The sequence below is a fragment of the Danio rerio genome, chromosome 8 (genome assembly GCF_049306965.1).
Source record: "Danio rerio strain Tuebingen ecotype United States chromosome 8, GRCz12tu, whole genome shotgun sequence".
Classification (NCBI taxonomy): domain Eukaryota; kingdom Metazoa; phylum Chordata; class Actinopteri; order Cypriniformes; family Danionidae; genus Danio; species Danio rerio.
The window spans coordinates 30,181,226-30,206,194 of NC_133183.1; the positions used below are offsets into that span (position 1 = coordinate 30,181,226).

Here is a 24,969-nt window from a genome sequence, read left to right on the forward strand (position 1 = left end):
AATATATAGTTTAAGTCAAAAATGGCTTGCCATATTTTGAGAAAAATAATGCTTAAAAATTATTTATTGGAAAACTATAAGTCTGATAAACCTTAAAGATATAGCAACAAAATCTAACACATCTAAATACAGCTTTTGGCCAAATTTGGGGCTTGTATAATTATTTTATATGCTCGGATTATAAAAATTTAATATTTAACATTTTTTATAAAAAAAAAAAAACAATACGTTTTATAGGCATGAGGAGATATAGCAACAATCTTAAATGTAGATGGCACATTTTGACCACATTTGGGCCTTGTGGCACGAATGGCCTAGGAGGAGATATGTTTGTTTTCAAGGACAGAGTAGTATAACAGTATGTTGGCTTTCTCAAGCCAACATAAATAAATCATTAAACATCTCAAATAAGTCTTGATAGGTCATTTACCCATTCATGCCTTAACCTTCTGCTAATTCTGGAGGTCTTCGGCTGATTTTGGAGAGCACTGCTAATCAGTGCACCATCAAATATGAGATTTGGACTAGAGTGTCTCTGATTGCACTAAAAATATGTGAAAAGTTTTATATATCCATGTGCGGTTTATGTAAAATGTACATGAAGCTAGCTACAACAAAATATTATAAATGATCATTTGATGGCACAAATGTTAGGAACTCATCTTTATTGGGGAGCTACAGGAATATGTATAAAATACATTTAGGAACATTACAAAGATTGACTTTTCTAGTGCTTCATCATTTCCTTTATGTACACAGAATTCATATAAAACGCAGTCATCCAATTATAGGGCGAATGGTGATAATATGAATTGTAATATTCAGCCCAGGCCCTGTACGAGCTCCAATAATCCTGTCCAGCCTCTTCCTCCTCAGTCTCATCAGTCTCTCTTGTTCTCCGCTTTGGTCCTGTTGGCCTCCGGCTAGATTTGGAGGCTGTTCGGTGTTTATGAGGAAGATTGTGATGGTGAGCGGTGTCCTGGGATTGAGGCTGACATGGCCTTTTCTTGCTTCTGGTGGCCTGTTGTGGTACTCTGGTTGAAGGTAAAGCTAATTCAGCTAATTCTGAATGATTACGTACAAGCGAAACTTTATTATCTGGAAGTGCTTCAAGTGTAGACTTGCTAGGCACAGAAGAGCTTGATTCACTCTCCACTTCCATCTCAGACTCAGAAGAGGATTCACTAGATGTCTTCTGCTCTGAGGACAACTCTGAAACCTCCTGCGCTGGTGGAAGATCTTGATGGGACTGTGATTCTTCTAGAACGTATGATTCAGAAGCCTCATCTTCATCATGGGCGTCATGAAGACCATTAACTTTATCTTGACTCCTGTAGAAACCATCATACTGGTGAATGATTTCAACAGATCTTCCCGGACCTTCTCTTATAAAGGTCTCATAATCCACCAAAGCATCGTCGAAGGTTATTCTCTTCCCTGTGTGCGACTTAAAGGATGACAAAGGAGGAATTTTGGGAAGGGTGTCATTCTGCTGTTTCTGAGTAATAGTCGAGTCATGTTGGAGGTTTGCAGCAGGCGCCATTTGTTTTTGCCTCCCAGGTTTGGAAGAATGATTTTTAGTCTTGGTTTCAGCTCGACTGCATGATTTGTCACCGGTCACGCTTTCTGTGATGACCACAGAGATGTGAGACTCTCTAGAGGGTTTAGACTTCATCTGTTCTGATTTAGCCTTTTTCTTCTTCTCTGGTTTGAAATTGTCAGGAATCTTTGGTTTTGAAAGAGTTTCTATGATCACATCATGGTCACACGCTTCTTCCATGATGCCTGGAGGTATTGGATCTATAAGACAATATAAAGTCTTAAAGTTGACTAAAAGTTAAAACAATACGACAGCTTTGATTAAATGATAAATCACTTAACAGCATTTGTGGGAAATGCCCCAGGCCACAAAACACTGCTTAATCACTCATTATTTGTAAAACAAAACAAAAATAAAATAAATTAAATGCATTTTATTGAGATAATAGAGTTTAGTTTTGCATTGTCATGGCAATACAGTTAACAAAATAGTAGGGTTGTCACGATACTGGAATTCGGTACCAATTGATACTGAAATTTTTGAAACGTCCATTTCCTGCGTTCTTAAACACAGCTGATTTGCCATTGTGTTCTCATGCTCATCAGAAATGACTGTGATTGGCAGTGAAGGTCATCAGTTCACCGAACTCACCGCTGTTTACTCAGTGTAACTACAGATACAGAAACACTAAAGCTTTTCAAAGTCACGTTGATCAGCTGGTTTGTCTATAAGCTGACATACAAGCAATCCGCTGTTTGAATCGCAGCTTTAAATCACTCCCTCAATCTGTGGTTACACTCAGTAAACAGCAGTGAGGTTGGTAAACTGATGAGCTTCACGGCCAATCACAGTCATTTCGGTTGAGCATGTGAGCCCAATGGCAATTCAGCACTATTTAAGAACATGCTCAATAGCCCTATATCAGTATCGGTATACTCGGTATAGGTATAGAATTCCAGAATCATGCAATACATTCTATACAATACAGTTCCTTATTTCCACAGTTTAAACGTTTAAAGGAAATCTTGCAACTCTGGCTTGTTTTCTCAGAAAACAAAAATCTTAAATCTTACAAACAACAGATGCTGCAGCCAGAGATAATAATTTATAGGGTTGGTCATAGGGATATTTTACAAACACCCATAAACTTGGTGCCTGAAGGAATTCACTGCTATAACAAAACTGTTAAGAACAAGGTCTGTATTAACAGAACGCTCATTTTGTTCATCTGAAAGACAAATGGCATGTACATCTAGAATGGCTCGAGAGAAAATAAATCATGGAGGTATTTTCATTTCTGGGTGAGCTGTTCAATTAATATCATTTTGAATATATGTAAAATTAGCAATGCTAGGTACGACATGCTTTTTTATTACCACCTTGGGTAAGGTTCCAAGTGAGCCATACCATAACAAAAATATGATGTATACCAGTGGTTCCCAACCTTTTTCTTAGGGGCCCCCCCCAGGAACATATACAAACATTGGAGCCCCCCCACCATTTAAATACACACGCACGCACACACATATGTACTATATATATATATATATATATATATATATATATATATATATATATATATATATATATATATATATATATATATATATATATATATATATATATATAGTATGTGTTTATATATACATATATATATTTGGTACTTAAAAATACATATATAATAGTAGGGCTGCTCAATTTTGGGAAAAATCATAATCACGATTATTTTAGTCATAATTGTAATTACAATTATTCAAAACGATTATCAGTTAAAGTCAAAATTATTAGCTCTTCTGAGAATGTTTTTATATAAATATTTCCCAAATTATGTTTAACAGAACAAGGAATTTCTATATATTTTACTATATATTCTATATAGTATTTCCTATAATATTTTTTTTTCTAGGCTTATTTGTTTTATTTTAGCTTGAATAAAAGCAGGTTTAAATATTTAATTTAAGGATAATATTATTAACCCCCTTAAGCAATAAATATTTTTGATTGTCTGCAGAAGAAACTACTGTTATACAATGACTTGCCTTATTACCCTAATTGAGCCTTTGAACTGCACTTTAATGCTTGTATTTTAAAAACTATCTAGTAAAATATTATGTACTGTCATCATAGCAAAGATAAAAAAATCAGTTATTAGAAATGATATATTAAAACTATTATGTTCAGAAATAATAATAATAAAAAAAACTTCTTTCCATGAAACAGAAATTGGGAGGAAAAGGGTTGATAATATTCAGGAGGGCAAATAATTCTGACTTCAAGTGTATACATACAGTTATTTTCCACCCTGCAAAGGATAAATACAATAGAATAAAAATATTAAACAAACTGTGCTTTAAGCATCTTCACTGTAAGAAAAACACTTTAGCTACAGCAGTCCTTCAGTCAAGACTAGTGAGGGATTTTCTAGTTGTTTGATTAATAATCTTAAAAACAGGCGGCAGCAGGAATATTTCTCGCTGTCTCTTTGGTTTCTCTTTCACGTGTCTTTTGATTCTCAACTCGTTTGTTTATTACACAAATTAGGGTTAATATAAATAATCACTAAACACCGCGTTTTGACACTTATTTAAAGCCATTAAAGCGCTCACGTTAATGACTTTAGATGTCTGCGCTCCTCTGCTCGTCTCAGTGTGCGATTGAGAGCGAATGCTGACCGGCCGCATGGTTCTGACTGAGTGTGCGTACTGCACACACACATAGGCACGCGCTCGTTCGCGCTTTTAAGAGCAACACGTGAACAACTGGAAAGATGGCGGTATATGATGCAATAATCCTTTATCTCAATTAATGCTTTTTCATAATCGTTTGAAATCAAAATCGGATTTTCGATTAATTGTACAGCCCTATATTATAGTGGAGCATTTTTATGCCGTTTTCTACCTCTACACTTATCCTCTCCCGCGCCCCCCTTGTGAACTCTGGCGCCCCCCTTAGGGGGGCGCGGACCCCAGGTTGGGAACCACTGATGTATACCAACTGCTGAACGTCGTTGCTAGCAGTGTCATTGGATTTACAAGAATCCAAACCAGCTAATTTAAACAGTCAGCATCAGCCCCTCCTGTATTGTTTGTTCACCTACAGAAACATCAGTTGCATCTTTATTATAGGCTGGTTTGTGCCACATGTTTGTTTAAGTCAAGGCAGTAAAGGAAGCGCAATTATAGCAATAATCCCACCCACTTTAAGCTGTACTAAACTTTAGTGGAAATACAAATTGAGCCGAGCAAAATCATACTTAATCAAGCTAAGACATACCATTATATCAGGTTTAATATAACAAATAAATAGAACCTAATTGCAAAGGGTCACCAAAACTGTTCTCAAATACGGAGCCAGGGCCTACTGGAGAGCCTTAGAAAACGTTTACAGGAGACTAAGATGTCTTCAAATAATTTTTTAAAAGTCAAACCACAAAAAAAAATGTAAACACAGAGCTGAACAATATATTGTTCCAGCATCGATTTCGCCATCTGCATATCCGCAATTGTCAGATCAGAGGACCTGCATTGTCAGGTCTAGATTATAGTTGTGCAGGACATTAAAACACACATGATTGTGGTGTAATTGCAAAGTTTAACCGTAAAGTTAGCAAAAAAATTAATCATTTGCATATTTTTTAAGGCCTGTAACTGTGTAAGCATCTAAAGTCAGTTTAAAGTTAAGTAATTTCAAGAATAATTAAGTATAAACAGTTTAAGTCGAATTATTTCGGCTAGAATAAAAGCCTTTTTTAAGTTTTTAAAAGCCATTTTAAAGTCAAAATTATTAGCCCTTTTCAGCTATATTTGTTTTCGATAGTCTACAGAACAAACCATTGTTATACAATAACTTGCCTAATTACCCTAACCTGCCTTGTTAACCTAATTACCTAGTTAAGCCTTTAAATGTCACTTTAAGCTTCATAGAAGAAAACTATTATGTTTAGAAATGTGTTGGAAAAATATTCTCTTTGTTAAAAAAAATTAGGGGGAAAAAATAAACAGGGAGGGTAATAATTCTGACTTCAACAGTATTAATGACAATTATACAGTCTAATTTGTTTTACATTTAATTATTCAATTTGTGTACATGAAAACTGTTAAGACTCTTAAAAAAGCCATAAAGCATTCATTTAATTTGTAAATTTATTTTACTGTATAAACAATTGCTTGTTATTTGGTTCATAGAATTTTTTGCAGATGTACTCCACTACAAAATCATCCTATTTTCATCCAAATTCATGCTGAAATTATTCATTCATTTAATAGACATTGCAGACAAATAAAGTTAAAAGTTTTTTCTAATATCGTGCAACCCTAAAACACATTTAAACTTAATTAACCCGCTCAACAACTACTTATTTTAATTAAAGAACAAGCATTTCCATTGTCTTGAAAACTCTGAATCCATAACATACCTAAAATTAAAAATTTTGGTTTCATATACTTATAAATTTATACATACATTTATCCGGTAGAGTAAAAAAACTGCTTTATAAGCTTGGATTACTTTTCTGATAGGTCAAGTGAGTAAACATTTTGTGATGATCAAATCTATGTCACAAATGCTGTTCACTGAGTGTCACTTGAACTGATGGCTTTTAAATCTTTCCTAGTAAATGAACGAGTTTCCTGGTACCTGGTAAATGCATGAGATCCAGAGAGCACTTCTGAGCGATGGCCATCATCTTGTTCTCCTCCTCCCCATGGCAACAGTAGGTCACGGCAACCCCCAGAGTACCTGAAACACAATAATCAGAGGTCACGGTCAGAGGAAACACGGCACTGATCGTCTCCATTTCTGAAACTCTGATGAGGATGAAAATTAAGAACATCCACAACATCCTCACGTCCAGGTCTCAATTATGAATTCTGATTGTGGAGTGCTGCGGTCATTAAACAGCTCTTGATGAGTTTGTGTTTAGCAGCCAATTACGCCACTGATTGCAGTATTTGCCCTTTCAGACTCTGACCCCTGGCAGACCGTCTCAGAGCAGCTGATCTCTGATTAAGCACTCTCGTGTAAATGCCCAAGATGTGCGTTAATTAAAACCACTGAGAAGAAGCTTCACGTATATTGATGCTTAATTGTTTTCTAATTGGACACACCAAAACGTCCAGCACGACCAATACGGTGCATGTAGGTCTCCCAGTCCTGAGGAACGTCCAGATTAATCACCAAGTTCACCTTCTCAGCATCAATTCCACGTGACGTCTGTAAAACCAAGAGATTTAGAAGACAGTTAATGTCGGTTGGGTATTAAACGCTGTTATTTTCCAGTGTAGGTGTAATGATGGGTTCAGAAGCTCACCAAATCAGTGGATATTAAAACTCGACACTGATACTGCTTCAGCTTCCACATCGCCTCTAACCTCTGATCCTGACTTAAACCACCTACAGATGAAACATGATCATCAAGGGGTTTGAATCAAACATTTTAGACCTTCATTTACATGCCCACATTCTGAATAATATTGTTCCAAAACTGTGAGCAGAATACAGACTTAACATACACACACACACAACATCAAAACGATCAACCTAATCACTGTCCTTTTTAAAATTCAGCCATCTTTGTATACATCTTACATAAAGAAGGCTATTCCAAACTCACTATTACAGTGAGGAGTACAGAAACGCTGTTATAAAATAATTACTCTCATTTTTATTAAATTCTGAATGCATGTGAATTTTAGGCCTACATTATATCATAGAAATTGTGTACACAATAGGTTATAAGCACAACTAGTGTTTCTTCCCATGTTGATAAACTTCTGAACGGTTGATGTGACTTGTTTCCATTTTATACAGTTCTTTTTACAGCATCGATGTTGTAATGTAGTTAAAATATAATCAGTTAAATAGACTTCAGTATTCATTAAGTTGTTTAAGTGAAAACGAGATGAAAAGCCATTTACAAGCACGCTCTTGTCAGGATCAGCAGGAGAGCGTAGAAACGCCTTTGAAAATGGTGGGTTAAAATAAATGTTCATATTTTAAAGACATGGCAGGGGAAATTATTATTTAACGCAGTGCTTCTTGTACAATCTAAGACCAATCTCGTTCATCATTCAAGCCTTTTATATTGTTGAATTTAAAGGAGACATACCATAAATGTGCCAATTTTGTAACGGCATACAGTTTACCGGAAGCACTTGACTCAGGTTACTGCAAAATTAAAAGTCCTTCTGCATACACCCCATAAAATGTGTCTGTAGACTTATTGTGTTTTTCTAATTTATTCACCCATAAGAGTTCTATTTTTTCTAAACTGGTAACCATTGTCATATAAACAGTCAAATGGTTACCAGTTTCCAACATTTTTTAAAATAACTTTTTTTGTTTTCAATAGGAAAAAAGAAAATGACTTGTGACAAGCAAATGCTGAGTAAATGTTGACAGAATTTCACATTTTGGGTAGACTATCCCTTTAGGGGTCCTAGTGCAAGGTGTACAACTAATAAATAAAAAACTTGACAGCTACATTATTCACACTGATGTCCTTCATCTTACTTTTTGAACTCAAAATGTTCTGTTAAAACTGTATGGAGTAGTCTTTAATTATTTAGTACTACTTATTTTGTGTAACGATGGATTCTCTCTACAGTGTTTAAACTTTCAGCAGTGAAATTTAAACCACACTGAACTAAACAAAACTGAATTTCAACTCTGAAATCTGGACTTCACTAGAACAATGTTAAACTGCTTTAACACAATCTACATTGTGAAAATTGCTATATAAATAAACGTGAATTAAATTGAATAACACAAAGGTTAATTTTTCAATTCTTCACTTCTTATGAAGTTAAACTATAAAACAAACACCATAAATCCATTATTAGTTGGTATATATTTCAAGATTTTAATGCAGGGTGACAAAAAAATGTCCTCAAAACGAACCAATTTAAGATAAGGGGGCAACAAAAACGTTCCCAGCACAATGGGGAAAAAATATTACACTTGCAGATAAAAGAATGTTCAGAACAGAAAAGAGACTCAATGTGATGCTCACCTGAGATGCAGACTGCAGGCAAACCTTTAGAGGAGAGGATATCTGCCAGATGCTGAGCTCTGCAGAACAACAGCACAATTCTTTAATTCCTTTTAATACAGATCCCAACTCTTTTATTAAGTATAATCTCTGAACAATAATACCAGTGGTGTAACAGTATTTGTTTCTCTATTAAAAAAGGGCAACAGTTAAGTTTCAGAAGAAACCCCTTGTTCATTTTCTCCATATGTACCCGTTGCTTTTTTTTTTTTACAATAACTAATAAACCTTTTTTGGCCTCTGAGAATTGATTGTATAAATTTTTGTTAGGTCGAAAAAAAACTGTTAATACTCTGCCTATTCCAATGAAGCCTGACAAATTATGAAATCAATCATTGGGTCCCTGTACACTCTCAAAAAAGTAATGTGTGTAAACTTCTGATAAACGTTATGTCTTTGAAATGTCAATTATAATCCACTTGTGTCATTCTCAGTGCTTCATGAGTCTAGTTCTTTCCCTCATTAAAAGAGTTAAATATTTATTACTGAAATTTTGGTTTATTGATTGTTTTTATAAATTTTTATCCAAAATATGAATCAAGTTTTGGGATTTTATGAATGTCACCTCATTTCTGGCTTATAACAGACTTTTTTATATCCTTATGGGAAACATATGAACACTGCTAGAAAAAAGAAGTAATTTTTCAAAGGTTTTGAGAAAGCAGCTCTTGCCTGGTATGAAGATTCGAGAACACCAGCGCTTGGTTAAATGGGATTTTACTGAAGAGTTCAAGAAGACTCTGCACCTTCTCCTCAAAAACTTTATGAGGCAATGAATGAGATGGCACAATCTTATAATACTGCTTCAGTCCTGAGGGAAACAATTTAGCAAAAGCAAAACGGCGTTAACATTCAAAAAAATGACAGAATTAAAAAAAAGCATTCACATATTAATCAATCAGAAAGACTGACCGAGGAGTCCAGGGTCAGTTGGGTTCAGTCGCACAAACGTGGGCTCTCTCATGTATCTTGACAACTGTTGTGCTAAAGACTCTGGGTAGGTGGCAGAAAGAGCCAACATTTGTTTATTTGCTGGTAGAGAGGAGTAGATCCAGCTAGCATCAAAAACAACAACAAGAAAGATTAGTTCACTTATATCTGCTGAAATACAAATCTCGAAGAGTCTCTCAATTAAATTGAACTCTCACTTGATCTGCTCCTGAAAGCTGCTGCTGCTGTCGTCCTCCAGGAGTTTATCAGCCTCATCCAAAACAAACAAGCGAATGGAGGACACCATCAGGGCTCCCATCTCAATTAGCTGCTTAATACGACCTGTGAATACAACACCACTTCATCAATACTGGCAAAAAAAATCCTAAGCACACACACTCAATTGGAGAATGCTATATTAAATTACTACTACAAACTAATCCATATTATTTCTTCAAATTTACCTTTAAACTTTTCACATTTTCTAACCATGTAATAACAATCAGTTTCATAAGACTTTTATTAGCAGTCTGAAGCCTAAGTGTTTAGTGTACAGCTCTTTTATATTTTTAAACTTTGAAATTTTTTTCTAAAGCCACATACTCTATATCGAAAGTCTTTAAATATTTTGCTTTTATTTTCTATTGCATTTCTTTTTCTCCAAAATTTAGATTTTTGTTATTATTATTTAAGGTCAAGAGTGGCTGAGTAAGCATTTATTGCATATTATACTGTGTATGACTCTGTATGTGACAAATCTAATTTGAAAATGTGTAAAGGTTTAACTAACTGTGAATAACCACACACAAAACTGTAGAACATTAGCGAGAGCATGGTTTTGAAGACTATAGAATACACAAGACGTGTCACTAGTACAGGAGCCAATCATCGCTATAGACTGACAGTTCTCCTGGAGAAAAACTTGGATCAGACGTGTGCTTTTATGACAGATTGGTGGTCAACAAGCACACTGAAATCTCAGCGAATACTTGCTTCACAGAAATAAGAATTATATCCAAATAAAGCTTGAAATCTCTACATTTAAATAAACCATTTACATTTATTTAAATGGTTTTACATTTAAATGAAACTAAAGCAAGGTAAAGTTAGTCCTGTCAAACGAACATCACATGACAGCAACTACTCAAACGCTACAAACTCGTAAACAAAGAGTCGCTGTCATTTCTGGAGGAGATTCCCAACAAGACCAAGTTGTGGATTACTTCAGAAGAGCAGTGCAATCAGACGATCATTGTTCAGATGATGATGCTGTGTAGAACGGCCATAAATGAGGTTGGTGTCATGATCTTCCTTTCTGGTGTGCATGCGCATTACCTTGGGCACCGTCAAAATATGGAGATTTTGTTTGATTTAAATGTTTAGAAATGAAACTTATGAGACAACTGTTGTTTAATTTCATTGGTGGTTCCAAATAATTTATGAAATCCTAAGCTTGGCAAACAGTTTTGGAGAATTTGATGTTTCCCCATTCAGACAAGAGGCGTTTCAAAGATGGTTGCGGAGTGATATGACTTACTTTAAAGGAAATTTGAACGTTCAATACTTTGTTTATTGATTAATAAATTAATAAAAACCTCAATTTAAAAAAAAAAACTAACATTACCTGCTCACTATTAGACAAATAATGGGCCCTTTTCACATTTTCCTGGTTTCTCAGCAGCAGACATCGCCATAGTTGGGTAAACTTAGAGCGCAATGGATGGGACGATACAACTTTATTTTTTACAATCCTATTTTCTCAACTAATAAAAGAAAGACTCTCTCTTTTGTCTCTCGTTATCAGTCTCAAACATTTTTTTTTTTTTTTTTGCTTTTTCTAAAAGTCTTGATTATCATAGGTACCTGCAGGCCAGCGGGAAAAAAAGCTTATTTTCAGTTTATTTGGAGAAATGGAGGAAAAACTAGTGTAAATTTGGCAGCGGCACCCTGTCTGTTTGAAATGTCATCTGAGCAATCTCACAACCGAGTCGAAAAAGAATAAAAGTCAAGGAGAACTTGCTACTTCCCTTCAAACCCAGTTGAGCAAATATGTACATTTTCTACCCCATTAAAGGCTTCTTTCTTGATATGTAGTTAATAACAAAAGATACACTGCGTGTTTTTGGTTGTTAGACATAGTTTGGACAAAGTTGTCAGTGATTGTTCCTATTGTAAAGTCAGTGTGAAACCCTCTGTCGCCGATTCATCTTGCAGTGTAAACAAAGCAGCAACACACTAGCCCAGATAGTCATGTAGTGTGAAAACATCTGTGACACGATTACTTTGAAAGTCATGCAGTCTGAACTCGGCATTAGATGGAATCTCGCCAAGTCTTAGGCCCCGTTTACACTAGTACGTTTTAGTTTTAAAACGGCGTTTTAGAATGAAAACGATCCGCGTCCACACTCGCGTTTTACCCAGCGTTTCTGAACTGCTCTCCGTCCACACCAAAACGCTGAAAACGCACATCACGTGACCACACAGACGCTCTCGGGCAAGCGCTGCGCCCATCTACCCAGTTGAGAGCTGTGCTAGTCGGACTTCTCATCAAGCATCTCCCGCTGGATCTAATCTCACTATATTTATTAAACGGGATATTTCATTTATCTTGTTGTCTTTATCTAACGACATATTCCCTGACTTTGGGCATTGGAATCTATTACTTGTTCTCAGGTAATGTGTTTTGGCTGAGCGCAAAGATAAGTTAATGATTAATGTAACCACGTAGCCTATTCTGTATATTGACTGATCTCTTGCCTTTATTTCCTATAATGTATAAACTTATTGTATGTTATACTTTTTAAATGGCCATTATCGATTCTTAAAACTGATACTCAGCAAAAGAAAGGGTGTGTTTCGTATTTTCACTGAAATTGAAAGGAGACAGTTGTTATCAACTCCGTTTTGTTATAAATATGCACACAGTGAAGATGACGCTCATCTTATGCAGCACGACGCCTCAACATTTCTGCTGTCTAAGTTGCTAATATTAAAATGAAAATAGGCAGTTCCTTATATCATGTTTACATTTTATTGTTGAGAAAGTGAAACAACGAAGCCAGGGTGATGTGAATGAAGTTATAAAGTACACTGTTCCCTTTGAAGATTTACCCGTGTCCTCGGTATAGTCTGCTTTTCTATATCAAACTGAGAAGAAGAGATGCAGCCTTGATCAAACTTGCAAAGTCTGAACTTACACGGAGAAGATGCAGGACTGAACTGTGCGTGTTAGGCTACTTAATATTCAGAAAAAGCCCCAATCAGAGAGGCGAACGTCTGCAGCCCCGCCTCCGTTTTCAGATTTCTCCGTTTTCCATCATCCACACTGAGACGGAGCAGCAGCGTTTTAGAATGAAAACGGCCTCTCCAGCGTTTTCGAAACGATCCGTTTTCGGCGCTCGAGAACTCCGGCGTAGTGTGGACGGTTGGCGTAACCGTAGCAAAACTTATGCGTTTTCAAACTAAAACGCATTAGTGTAAACGGGGCCTTAATATGATCAACGACGTTTAAAAAGTGAGAATTCTAAAGATATAATTGTATTCTGACCAACATATTCGACTAGATCATATTGTAACAACTAGGTCATACCTGGTGACCCAATAGCAATGTGGCACTTCTTCAGGTGCTGTTTATCTTGACTGATAGGTCGACCACCAATGAACACATGGCACTCCAAACCCTCCATAGCACTGCCTATCGCCATGACAACAGCGTGAATCTGCACTGCAATCTCCCGAGTGGGGGCCAAAACCAGCACCTGATGGGACCAGATACGGTGCATTATAATAAAACAGACATATACTAACATCTTAGGTGATTAAATAAGATAGGGCTGTAATTTAAAGGTAAATATTAAAGGTAATATGATAGGTGCTGGCTCCATACTGTGAAAAATACAACATACTCCAGAAAAAAACAAAACAATATACCATTAGCAATCTTGACAGTAATAAGTAAAAAACGATAAATACGCTAAGAAAAAACATATATAATTAAAAATAGACAGTCAAAAAGGTGTACACAGACTGTTGGTGGAAAATGATTGCAGACAAGATAGATAGATAGACAGACATAGAATCATTGGCCACTACCAACAAAGACAAAGAATTTAGAGCTACAATGTAAAAGTAAAACCTTTATAAAGGTAAGAAATACAGGACTGAACACTACTTAGTAATACAATAGTAAAGTAACAATAACTACCTGTGTAGTTGCGTTTTCCAATATAAGAGAGTCCAAGGCGATGGTGGTGAACACACAGGTCTTTCCTGTGCCAGATTTGGCTTGAACAATTAGATCTAAACAGAGGAAAACATTATTTATCAGCATTATTATGATTATTATTATTATATATCAAAGTGTGGCCAAAATAACAGGTTTGTCGCTGTCATTAATGCATTACTACTTTTCTGAATGTCAATACACTAATGTGACAAAGAACAGCAGATTAAGCTTTCTGACTAATAATAACAAAGTCGTTGTAGGCTTGTTTTGCAAGTGATTGGAGCTTTCTCGGATCTCATACCGAGTCCACATCTTCCCAGCGGGATTGCCTTTAGCTGGATGGGAGAGGGTCTCTGAAAACCGGAAGCAGATAAACCCTCAAGCACGGGTTTTGAGAGGAGTAAAGAGCTGAACTCGACACCGCCGCTAATCAAAACATCATCCGTCCGGGTTCTCGATTGCAGCTCATGCGCTGCTTTCACAGATGCCGCCATGTTTCTATCGCGACAACGTTCTGTTTCTTCTACGGTGAATAAATGACATGAGCTGTGAATCACTGCGCCCTCCTGCGCACACATACAGAACCGCTGCCTGGAATATCGAGCCACGTCCTGCAGAGGGCGACAAACACTCATGATTGGCATAAACCAGCGATGAAATCACAGTTTTTCTCAGTGGCTTTGGTGCATTTCTCACAACACTATTTACACTATTGAACAACAGTTAATGAGTTTCTCAAAAACAATTAGAGATTTGTGCACATGATATTAGCAGTTTCTAATTCCTTCCAACAAATTGCAAGAGCTTTTGGACATGCTACAATTGCTTTCATACAACTCTCTGCTGTTTATATCATTATCATTTGCTTATGTCATGTCAGTCAAAATAAACTGAACTTGTGAATGCTGAATAGTCATTCCATAACAGACTCATTTCATTACTTGTGTCATTACATACAAGAACATTGAACTAGTCAAAATCTGTCAAGCAAACTTTATTCAAATCTTTAAATCTTTTTTTTTTTCCTGAAAATGTCTTCTAAATTGATCAATTTCAATAATGATTTACAGACTTACAGTATGTATGTTGTAGCTTCAGTACCAATATGTACTGCAATATTGTTTACAGTTTTGCAGAGGCTCAGAGCTCTACCCAAAGAAAGTTTGTTTGTTGTGAATAAGAGTGTATTTATTCTTTTGCACAATGCGTTGAATAAATAGAGTTAGAATTAGATATTAGCACATGCAGTAAAAAAGTGAATCATGCATATTCAGTGTGTTGTACTCAGATACCTCACTAAATGCATGGATTACTGTAGTCTTCAAATGGCTGTGCAAATGCAGTGCTTTCTTGAGGATTTTCAGTGTCACCAAAATCTGACTTTGGAAAACAGTTACAGAGTAAACTGTCATAATGAAATCATGACAAAGCCATTTGACTATCTTGTTCATAAACAATGGTGTCAGGACTTCATCTTGATGACACTGACACTTTCATTGACATCAATACTTGCTTTTGAGGAATGAGCTATCCATTTGATGATTTGAAACACATCTATTTGAGCATGTGACGCGCTTTTGCAGGTTATCAACCAGGTTTTTCAGTTTGTACTAATTGTTTTGAGAAACGCATTAACTGTTGTGCAAATGTAAAAAGTGTTTTGAGAAATGCGCCAAAGCCACTGAGAAAAACTGTAATTGTATTATCTTTCTATATCAAAAGATGTTTGGTGACTAAAATACAGTTTTATTAAATATTTCTGTTTAATACACCTGTTTTGTTCAAATGCACCAAAATATATTACTTATATTCACTGAGAAATGGAGAAAAATATTCAGTTTCAAGATGGGGAATAATCAATTATGCTGGGCACTGTAAAACTTTATAGAATTTGTAAAACGGTAATTATTGTGACCTGTAGTATTCTTAATTAAATATATAAATGAATAAGCGACCGTGCTAAATTGTAATATAATTACTTTATTAATTACTGAATTGGTAAAACACAGATGTAACTGAAACAAAGATTTAATATGACATCTAACAAAACTATTTGGGGCTGCACTGTGTGATTCTGAAATAGTCTTTTAATATGTTTCATGCAACATGATTTTTGTTTTAAATTGACCTGACAAACATTTTTTTGGTAAATAACACATTTTAGTGGGTGTCTTCTTCTAAATTAATACATTATAATATTGAAAAATATGAAAACAACTTAACAGGAAACCTATATACAGGAAACCTAATAGGTTTACAAAGGCTATCTTTTGTAAAGAATGCATATGGCAATAACAATGTTGTAACAGAATACCAAAAAAAATTCATTTAAACTGAGTAATTCCTTGAATAAGCTGTTTCAATACCATATTAAGGGATGTAATCAAAAACAATGGTCCCAACCATTTTTATTTGGTCCAATGGTCCAACCATTTTTTATTTATGCAGCTTCCAAGAATTCTAAACAAGTTACATATTGATAAAGTTATGATAGCTGTTTTAACATTAAGCTATGATTGAATTGCTTCTTGTTACAGTTCTGAATTAGTTCGATAACAAGCAGGAAATGCTCATGATCCACAGGGCCAATAACATGACCTCATTGAAATTGTCTATAGGATCTTTTGTCAATAATACACATTTTATAAAAAGAATCCATCTCTAAAATAATTAATTAATGAATTAATCTTAAACATATGTAAATGTATGGTATATATATATATATATATATATATATATATATATATATATATATATATATATATATATATATATATATATATACATGTATATTTAACAAAATCACAGTTTCCTAACACGGACTAAGGCTCTTCCCCCCGTCTAAAATCCAATCAAAGCACAGTTAAAGTTGTACGATTGTCCCTCTATTGTTATGCACGAACCCTCTATTCTTCCTGAACTGACCACTGGAGCGAAAGCAAGAGTTGTTTTGTTGACGGACAACCGTTAGTTAATCCCATTCAGGGACTTTCCCTCAAATCATCAGCTCTTTTACACCACATCAGTGCCTCCTTCTGCTCGGGGGCACGGATGTCTCCTGAATATGTAATGTGAAGAGTGTCAGAGGCTAGAGAAGGAATATTATATTAACATAACGCTGGTTATACTTCATCACTGACCTGAAACTAAAGCGAAGGAAACCAAAGATCTTAGCGGCAGCGACATCAAATTGGATGGAGATTTAAATCAATCAACCTGCTTGTAGCATTAAAATAATTTCATTCTGTAACGTTATGTCGGCAAACATGGAGGAAGGGAAAACGGATATCGATGACATGAAGAGCAACCTTCATCGTCTAAGAAATGAACTGGTGAGATTTTCTTGATCTTAATCGGCACTTACTTTCACAGCACAGGTGTGGTTCTGTGTTAACAGTATTCTTTGATATGTACGTGTATGTAATTATTGTATCTTCGCGTTATGAACAAATTAGTGCGCGTTTCACCGGCTCGGTTCTTCTTCACTTATCTGTTTTGTTTGCGGTGAGTTGTTGACGTTCATCCAGCTGTTGGCTGCGTGCCGGTGCGTGCAGCGTGAGAAAGGTGCAACCTGATTGGAAGCGGCTGTTTGAAAGGAAGCCGCTGATTGGCTGGCACTATGTCTTCTGTAATGTTTTAAAATTTGAGTTCTGAGTGTCTGCGTGCGACCATCACACAGCAAAAACTATATGAGATAAAAACCACCAGAAAAACGTGCTTGACTAATATTTCACAACAACCGATCATTTTAATGTAATGTTGATTTATTTTGGGAACACATGGTAGGTAGTATTAAGTAAGCTAACTTATACAAAAGGTATTTATTAATCTGCGTTGATGTCTGTTTGTATATTTACTTTTATTTAATAATATTTAGATATTTTAATGTTAACTAGGATTAATAAATGCTTTAGGGGTATTTTTTAACGTTATAGGGTAAAAACACTTCATTATCACCACACTCTGCCCCGCTGGTTAACGTAATTACATAATGAATTGTATTATTTTTGTATTGCAAATTTTCTAAATTGTTCAGTTTGATCAAATATGTGCTTATTAGCATACTTTTGCAGCACAATAATTTGAATGGTAAATAAAGCCTCACAATTCTTTCTTACATTTTTTGAATAAAAGGCTTTCACTGAGTAAAATTTGGGTTTCCTTTTTAACACTCCATAATCCAGACAATACTGTGAATTAGGGCTGGGCGATTTGGCCCAATTGAACATTTAACTCAATTACAATTACTAAAAGATTGTTTTATTTGTTCACTTTATTTTTTGCCTTCATAATTCACTGACAAGTTTTGTACAGTAAATATGCTCACATATTACAAGAGATTTCTGAATGAAGGCTGCATTACTTGATTTTAAAATAATTGAAGGAAAACACACATTACTGACTATATATGATAATTTATTGAACATCAACGTTGAACAAAAGAAATTAAATCACACAATGGCTAAAAAAAAGTTGAGAGTAAGCAGTTTTACTTTTAAATAAAATCTAATTTTATATCCTGTAAATAATATTGTAAACAGTGCATTTCTTGAACCTTCTGTAAACAAATATTTTAATGTAAATGGTCATTTTATTGTAATAAAAATATGCCGTCTCAAGGCATGTCTGGCACAGCTTCCAATCATCATCAATGGAATGCAAAGATGTAGCATGTAGTTAAATTTTTGAGAGATGTGCGGGTATGTGACCAAGTGAAGGCTGCGCCAGCCTACACCATACCTGTGCATTCAATGCAGAAGTATAAATCAGCCATAACAGAGTGGGGTCACATGACTCCACACATGGTAGGGAAAGTAATTGAAAAAAATTACCTGGAAAAATTAGATCGTTATAGGCTCTGGACATCGATTCCGATTATTTTACGATTAATCACCTAGCCCTACAGTGAAAAGCCAAAAAAGACAAATAATAACAATAGTAATAACCATAATGTAAGTAATAACAAAGTAAGTAGTAAAAACACTGAAAATCCCCAAATCTCTAAATTGACAGATGCATAAAAATACATGCTTTTGTCTATATGTGTCATACCTTAAGTTGGATGTATTAATTAATAATTCGGCCTGTCACGTTAATTAATAATTAGGCCTGTCACAATCTCTTTTTTTGTTGTACAATATATTGCACCAAAACACGTTGCAATAAATTATTTTATTGTCATTTTAAGACCATTTCTTTACCATTCATTACATAATGCCAGAATGACAATATAGTATAATCACAATGCAAGTACACTCTTCCAAATTTCATATAATTATAGCCATTTTACCAGTTTAATAATGAGGCATTGGAATCAGAATGTGAACACGTATATCCTAAATAAATAAATAATAATAAATGTAAAAAAAAAAACAAAAAGTGCAAGGTAAAAAGTAACAGGGGCTGTTATATCTTCTACCAGATCTATTTTCAGTTGGTTGTATTGTTGTACTATATTAAAATACTTAATAATTTTTTTTTAACTACTTACACTGACTCCTCCAATAAAGATAGAGAGGTTGCCAAATCAGCTAAAATCATGCTAGAATTGTTTTATTTTTATTTTTATGGATGGGCGATATATAGTGATTATTGTGACAGGCCAATTAATAATGTTTAAGGATGAGAAATGTGTAGGTAATAAGCATACGCATGTAGGCAATAAGCATAAGCATGTAAGATAATAAGCATACAACTTTAGTTCATGTTACTTCAGTTTTATTATTGTATCAGTAACATATACGGCTTATTACCAGCCCATTATTTAAAAATTGGCTGTTTATTCAGCATGATTTTATTTCACATCCCTAATCCTACCCTAACTATAATCTTAATAAGTAATAACAATCAGCAAATCTGGTGGCAAAAATTAGTTCATTGTTTGTTAATAGTGAGAATTGTATCCTAAAATAAAGTGTGATTATATTATATTATATTTAATAGATTAAATTAAAAGTTATATTAGTAAAAGATTCATAAATAGTCCAGTAGTATTTGAATGTTAACTATTGTGTAAAACTGGTAGGTGCTAGATGAGGAAACCGGCCGAAAAGGATGTTACTCACAACACATCCATCATTAGCTGATGTGGTAACCGATGTCAGATTAATGTTGCTGTCCGTCTGGGCAAATCCGTAAGGAAACTGACACACAGGAGACAAGTGAAATCACACAATGATAAGACTCAGAACACAGTAAAATACAAGCCTCAACTGTTCATCTGTGATTCACATTCAAGTCATTTCAGCCTCATGCCCTCTGGCTCCTACATCTCCCATCATGCTTTGAGACGCAGTATTACTGTAGAAAAGCCCCAGTGCTGCTGTGCTCAGACTGGCTGGTGATCGATCACACTAGTAAGGCAGAGAAGGAACAGAAAACAGGGTGAGGAGTGAGGCGAGAGAAGCAAGACTGCAGTGAGAAAGAAAGAAGGTAAAACGACTGGGGTTTTATTCGCTGCTAGAAAAAAACAAGGTGCTTTTTAAGGCATTTGTTTGTAGTGTGGTGTGAATGGAATTTGTTTACATGTGTTAAATTAGTCATACAAATAAATCCAACTGAACAAACTGGGAAATAGTGTAAATGTATGTTGTGGGATTTTGTGGCACCTTTTTATTTTGAAATAAATTATGTTTAAAGGCATAAATGGTTGATGGTTGATTTTTGTATTTAACAAAAATATGCTATGAAGTGTATTTGGTAATGAGACAACTACGGTGCTCATAACTGAGTACACCCCATTTTAAAAACGAATATTTGTATTCATTTCCCAGTGAATATAGGCAGTGTATTTTGGTGCATTTGAACAAAAAGATTTATGAAACAGATATATTTATAAAAATAATAATACTAGTCACAGAACAAGCTAAATATTACAAAAAAATTACAACCTGCAACATTTCAAAAAGTTGTAAACGTGGTTTTGTTTCTCTTGATTTTGGCTATTTTTGAAAAAAGTATTTATTATTTTAACATTAACATTAAATATTAACATATACATTTATATTATTTTAACATATACATTTGGGCTTCTTATATTTGAACCATTATTGTATGTTATTTTGTTAGATAAGCTCCAGATTTGGCTTCAGTACTGACTAAACTAATGTATATGCGCAAAAATATTATATTGTAAAGCTTTCTAGAAAATATTGATTTAAATGAGATTTGTGGGGGTGTATTTATATAAATGCTGAGCACTGTATAGACATATACAGAAAATCCATAAATTAATTGAAACAACAAAAATGCAGAGTCAAGATTCAGTGAATCTACTATTTTAGAAAATAAATGGTTATATTTTATCCAGTCATGTGTATACATTGGTCTGAATGGAGCACTCATGCACTGTACAAGATTATGTTGTTTTAAAAAAATCTCTTTTGCTCACTGAGCCTGAATTTATTTGATTAAATATGCACAATTTAAAAATAGAAAGTAATAATATTGTAAAATATAATTACTTGCAGTATATTGGAATGCATTCCTAGTGATGGGTTGCAGCTGAAAGGGCATCCGCTGCGTAAAATTTATGCTGGAAAGTTGGCGGTTCATTCCCCTGTGGCGACCCTAGATAATAAAGGGACTAAGCCAAAAGAAAATGAATGAATGAATAAAAAAAGAAAAAGAAAAAAACTACATTTTATTATAGATTTTTTTATAACAGTGTAAATGTACTGTGAATTTTGATCCTTTTAGTGCTATACGAGTGTACATTTCTTTAAAGTTCACACTTTATTTTAGGGTCCTTGTTACAGTGTACACTACCGGTCAAAAGTTTGGGGTCAGTTGGATTTTTAAATGTTTTTAAATAAGCTTCTCCTGCTCACTAAGGCTGCATTTATTTAATCAAAATACAGAACAAATTGTAAAATTGTAAATGTTATTACACTAAAAAATAACTGTTCAAAAATAGTTTATAATTTAATTTAATCATTTATTCCAGTGATTTTAAAGATGAATTTTAAGCTTCATTACTCTTTGGAGTCACATGATCCTTCAGAAATCACGCTAATATTAATTATTAATGTTATTAACAATATTATTATTATTAACGGTAATAGTAATAAAAGCAACAATAACCGGAGCAATAATTTCATTCTAAACTACATACAATAAGTAATAAACAAATATTTAATAAATAAGTGTTTAACAATTGATCAATTCTTTATTACATTTAATAAATGCCGCCTCGATGAACAGAATATTGTTTTTTTTTTTTAACTGACTCCAAACTTTTAACCGGTAGTTTAATTAAGTACTGAGCAATATTAATGAAGAACATGTACTTTATGGGTTGTTGTTACACTGTAACATAAAATTCTTGCTGCTTTAAATATTTTAGTTTATCAATTAAATAAAATTTTGATCTCAACTTAAATCAGACAAATTGAAACATTATGGTTAAACTTTGTATAACTTAAAATAGTAAATTTTACTGAAAATATAAATAGTGAAAACCTGATAAACTTTTTAATATAACTTAAAAAAAGTTATGATTTTTGTTATATAATTTTTACAGGGTGTTATAAGAGTTAGATTTAGTGTTAGTTGCAAGTAATTCAGAAACGTTTACTGTCAGTGTGTAGCCTACATGGAACATGTATAGCAAAGTTGCCATGAAAACAAACAAACAAACAAATAAATGAATAAAACCATGAAAATCATTCTCAATTCAAATTTTTTTTTAGTTGGTGCCCACACATAGAAATAGTTTCATCAAAATAGTTTCAAAGCAGCTTTACAGAAATAATTCCTTTGCTCTCACAGTAAGCACAATTTACTGGTGCATCCTCTTCAGTAGATGCTGAGGCAGGCATCTCAGATGGCACAGGGGGTGGAAATTGCAGACTGTTTGGCGTGCTATTGATTTTTGATAATTACTGTTCAGCGTGAGATAAGCATTATTCATCACTCACAACAGAATTCATTTATAATTGCTTCATCATGTCATATAGTAATTGCTCTCCTGCTGTCCTGCCTATACCCTTATAGAATTCCTTGTGGCAGTCAGATGAAGGTCTCCACGATCAGATGAATTCAGTGATCGGTGCTCTCCAGGAGCTCAAACTCTTGCAGGTCCAGACGGCACTGGATGAACTGGAGATCTCCAACCAAACCAGCCAGGCCAATCCAAACACCAGCTCCATGCTTGAGCAGAGAAACCACAGCTCAAGAAGAGCAGCGCACAATCCAGAAGAAGCTCTCGCACAACAATGCTTCAACACTCGCCTCACCATGGAACCTTCTTTGTTCCTCACAAGTTCTCCAGCAGAAATTCGCCATATTCCTAGAACACATGGACACAGAAAGATTCACAGAGGTAGCTTAAGCACTTCTTCATCTTTTTCCTCTCAGGAAGACTCAACCGACAGCAATTCCTCCTCATACGCCATTGACGACCCCAGCGATTGGACTGCTTCACTGATGAACCACAGCAGAAACAGACAGCCATTAGTGTTGGGTGACAACGTGTTCGCAGATTTGGTTGGAAACTGGTTGGATTTGCCAGAAGTTGGAGGCCAGGATTCAATTGAGGAGGAGAACAACTCGAACTTCAAAAACTCAAATTCAGAGTCCTCGTCTAGCACTCATTCCCAGCATCTCTCCAAGAAACTCTCGCTAACTGCTAGCATTTTCAAACGGGTTTTGCGTCGCGTTCGACCACAGCACTACCAAGAAAGCCAAGAGATGGATGTATGTAAACAACCAAAGGTCACATGCAGAAAGGCCAAAACAGATGCCAGCAAGCCATTCTGGGGGAGAACAAGAGGAATGAAGAAGAAAACCACGCCCATTCAGCAGGAGGGTGTGGCTTGTCAGGGTTCAGAGGGTTTGATGGACAGATGGGTGGAGATTGTGGAGAAGCATCCACCTGTGTTTGATTACAACTCAGCTGTTTGGGTGTAATTCTAAATGGAAGCGATTAAGTGTTATTGGCATGCAATTAGTGGACATTCGGATTAAAATGTTTGTAAATGCAAATTGTCAAAACATTTACATAAAGGTTAAACATTTGAGTCAGGTATTAATAATGGATTCAGGTTGGAAACAACATCGCGAAATACAGCATATTGAATAAAAACTACTCACTCATAATATTTCTTCCAAATTTCAAATAAAAAAACTTTTTTTCACCTCATATGATCATTGGTCAAAATAACAAACGCAACTATTTGTTGGGATTGAATTTCTGGGTTTTTCCACCAAATACAGCATTTCTAAATTAAAGCCTTGATACTTTATTTTTAGTTATTTTGACCAATTGTCATTTTATGCTTTAAATAACATTTTTATTTTAAATTTAGAAGACTTTATTAACAGTTTTACCAAAACACAAAACTATCAATTGTAGAAACAGAATATTCTCATTTGCCCTATTGCTCTACATCTAGATTTTTAGATTAACTACGATATTAAATTATTTATATTATACTTTTTTTTTTTCAAAACTGACACAACTCTTATTTCCAAAACTCATCAACCTACATGTCATACAAAATTGAACATTTCTTACGACTTCGCTTGGCCATTGCTGAGAATATCTTTTTTGACTATTTAACTTGAAAGATAAAAGATTTTAAGTCCAACACTCCAGAAGCTACTGATTCCAAAGACACCAGGAAAAGCATCTATTTATTTGTGTTAGAGAGAGAATTCTTTGGATTAAAACAAGCATGACAAAGAAAACTGAAATGTGTTTTCAGTTTGAGTTTAACAACCAAACCTACTGTTTCGGTGAGGTCTCTTGAGAACCTGAACAGTTTCTGCTGATGCTGGTTTCCATCAGTTTAGGAGATTACTGTTGATCACTCAATGAGAAAAAAATGCTGATTGGTGCTGTTTCTTTTTTTTTTTTGCACAAATGTCTTGTTTGGTAAAATCTTTGCATGCATACACTTGCTTTATGTTTAGGAGAAACCTATGCAATGACTCTTGATTGCTATGCAAAAATGAACAAATGCAAATACCTGCCTGATTAATGAGCATCTTCATATTTTGGTTGTATGTGTGGGTCATGTAATAATTGCTATACCTATTTAAAGTGTTACGCAAGACACTGTTTTTTAAATAAAGAAAATATCGAATCTTTATCAATTTCTTAATTGTTTCGCTTAATTTTATTTAACACAATTTAATATGCAGCTATTTTGGTTCATTCCCAAGTTGTAAGGCATATTGCGTAAAAGTATTAGTGAGGTAGAGTTGTGTTTCTTTAGTGCTGAA

General features: G+C 34.7%; 2 protein-coding genes across 13 annotated transcripts; one reads left to right on the top strand and one right to left on the bottom strand.

Moving 5' to 3' along the window:
• Positions 1-648: 648 nt before the first annotated feature.
• ddx20 (DEAD (Asp-Glu-Ala-Asp) box polypeptide 20) lies at positions 649-17,298 on the bottom strand. 6 transcript variants are annotated; one of them, XM_021478262.3, is made up of 12 exons: positions 17,108-17,298; positions 14,045-14,354; positions 13,723-13,817; positions 13,108-13,276; positions 9,737-9,860; positions 9,501-9,643; positions 9,261-9,399; positions 8,550-8,608; positions 6,849-6,931; positions 6,646-6,751; positions 6,176-6,277; positions 649-1,800 (listed from the first exon to the last, which is right to left on the bottom strand). In XM_021478262.3, exons 2-12 carry the CDS (start codon positions 14,319-14,321, stop codon positions 728-730), a joined length of 2,370 nt encoding a protein of 789 aa, XP_021333937.1. In that variant the 5' UTR covers positions 14,322-14,354; positions 17,108-17,298; the 3' UTR covers positions 649-727. The 6 variants fall into 6 exon arrangements, with proteins under 6 accessions (XP_021333937.1, XP_068079068.1, NP_001116795.1 ...); XM_068222967.2 differs by having other exon boundaries at positions 16,884-17,298; NM_001123323.1 differs by having other exon boundaries at positions 9,264-9,399; positions 16,884-17,247.
• Positions 16,723-24,834, top strand: inka2 (inka box actin regulator 2). 7 transcript variants are annotated; one of them, XM_073910452.1, is made up of 3 exons: positions 16,723-17,075; positions 19,982-20,175; positions 22,738-24,834. In XM_073910452.1, exon 3 carries the CDS (start codon positions 22,777-22,779, stop codon positions 23,650-23,652), a length of 876 nt encoding a protein of 291 aa, XP_073766553.1. In that variant the 5' UTR covers positions 16,723-17,075; positions 19,982-20,175; positions 22,738-22,776; the 3' UTR covers positions 23,653-24,834. The 7 variants fall into 7 exon arrangements, with proteins under 7 accessions (XP_073766553.1, XP_073766556.1, XP_005167187.1 ...); XM_073910455.1 differs by having other exon boundaries at positions 19,991-20,175; XM_073910456.1 differs by lacking the exon at positions 16,723-17,075 and adding an exon at positions 17,396-17,539 and having other exon boundaries at positions 19,769-20,175.
• Positions 24,835-24,969: the final 135 nt, after the last annotated feature.

Coding starts and splice junctions, on each gene's coding strand:
- ddx20 (XM_021478262.3), bottom strand. CDS start 14,321: ATGTGTGCGCAGGAGGGCGCAGTGATTCACAGCTCATGTCATTTATTC. Junction 13,818..14,044: donor GCTGGGAAGATGTGGACTCG/GTATGAGATCCG, acceptor TCCTCTGTTTAG/ATCTAATTGTTCAAGCCAAA. Junction 6,278..6,645: donor TGGTCGTGCTGGACGTTTTG/GTGTGTCCAATT, acceptor ATTGTGTTTCAG/GTACTCTGGGGGTTGCCGTG.
- inka2 (XM_005167130.6), top strand. CDS start 16,998: ATGTCGGCAAACATGGAGGAAGGGAAAACGGATATCGATGACATGAAG. Junction 17,076..22,737: donor ATCGTCTAAGAAATGAACTG/GTGAGATTTTCT, acceptor ATACCCTTATAG/AATTCCTTGTGGCAGTCAGA.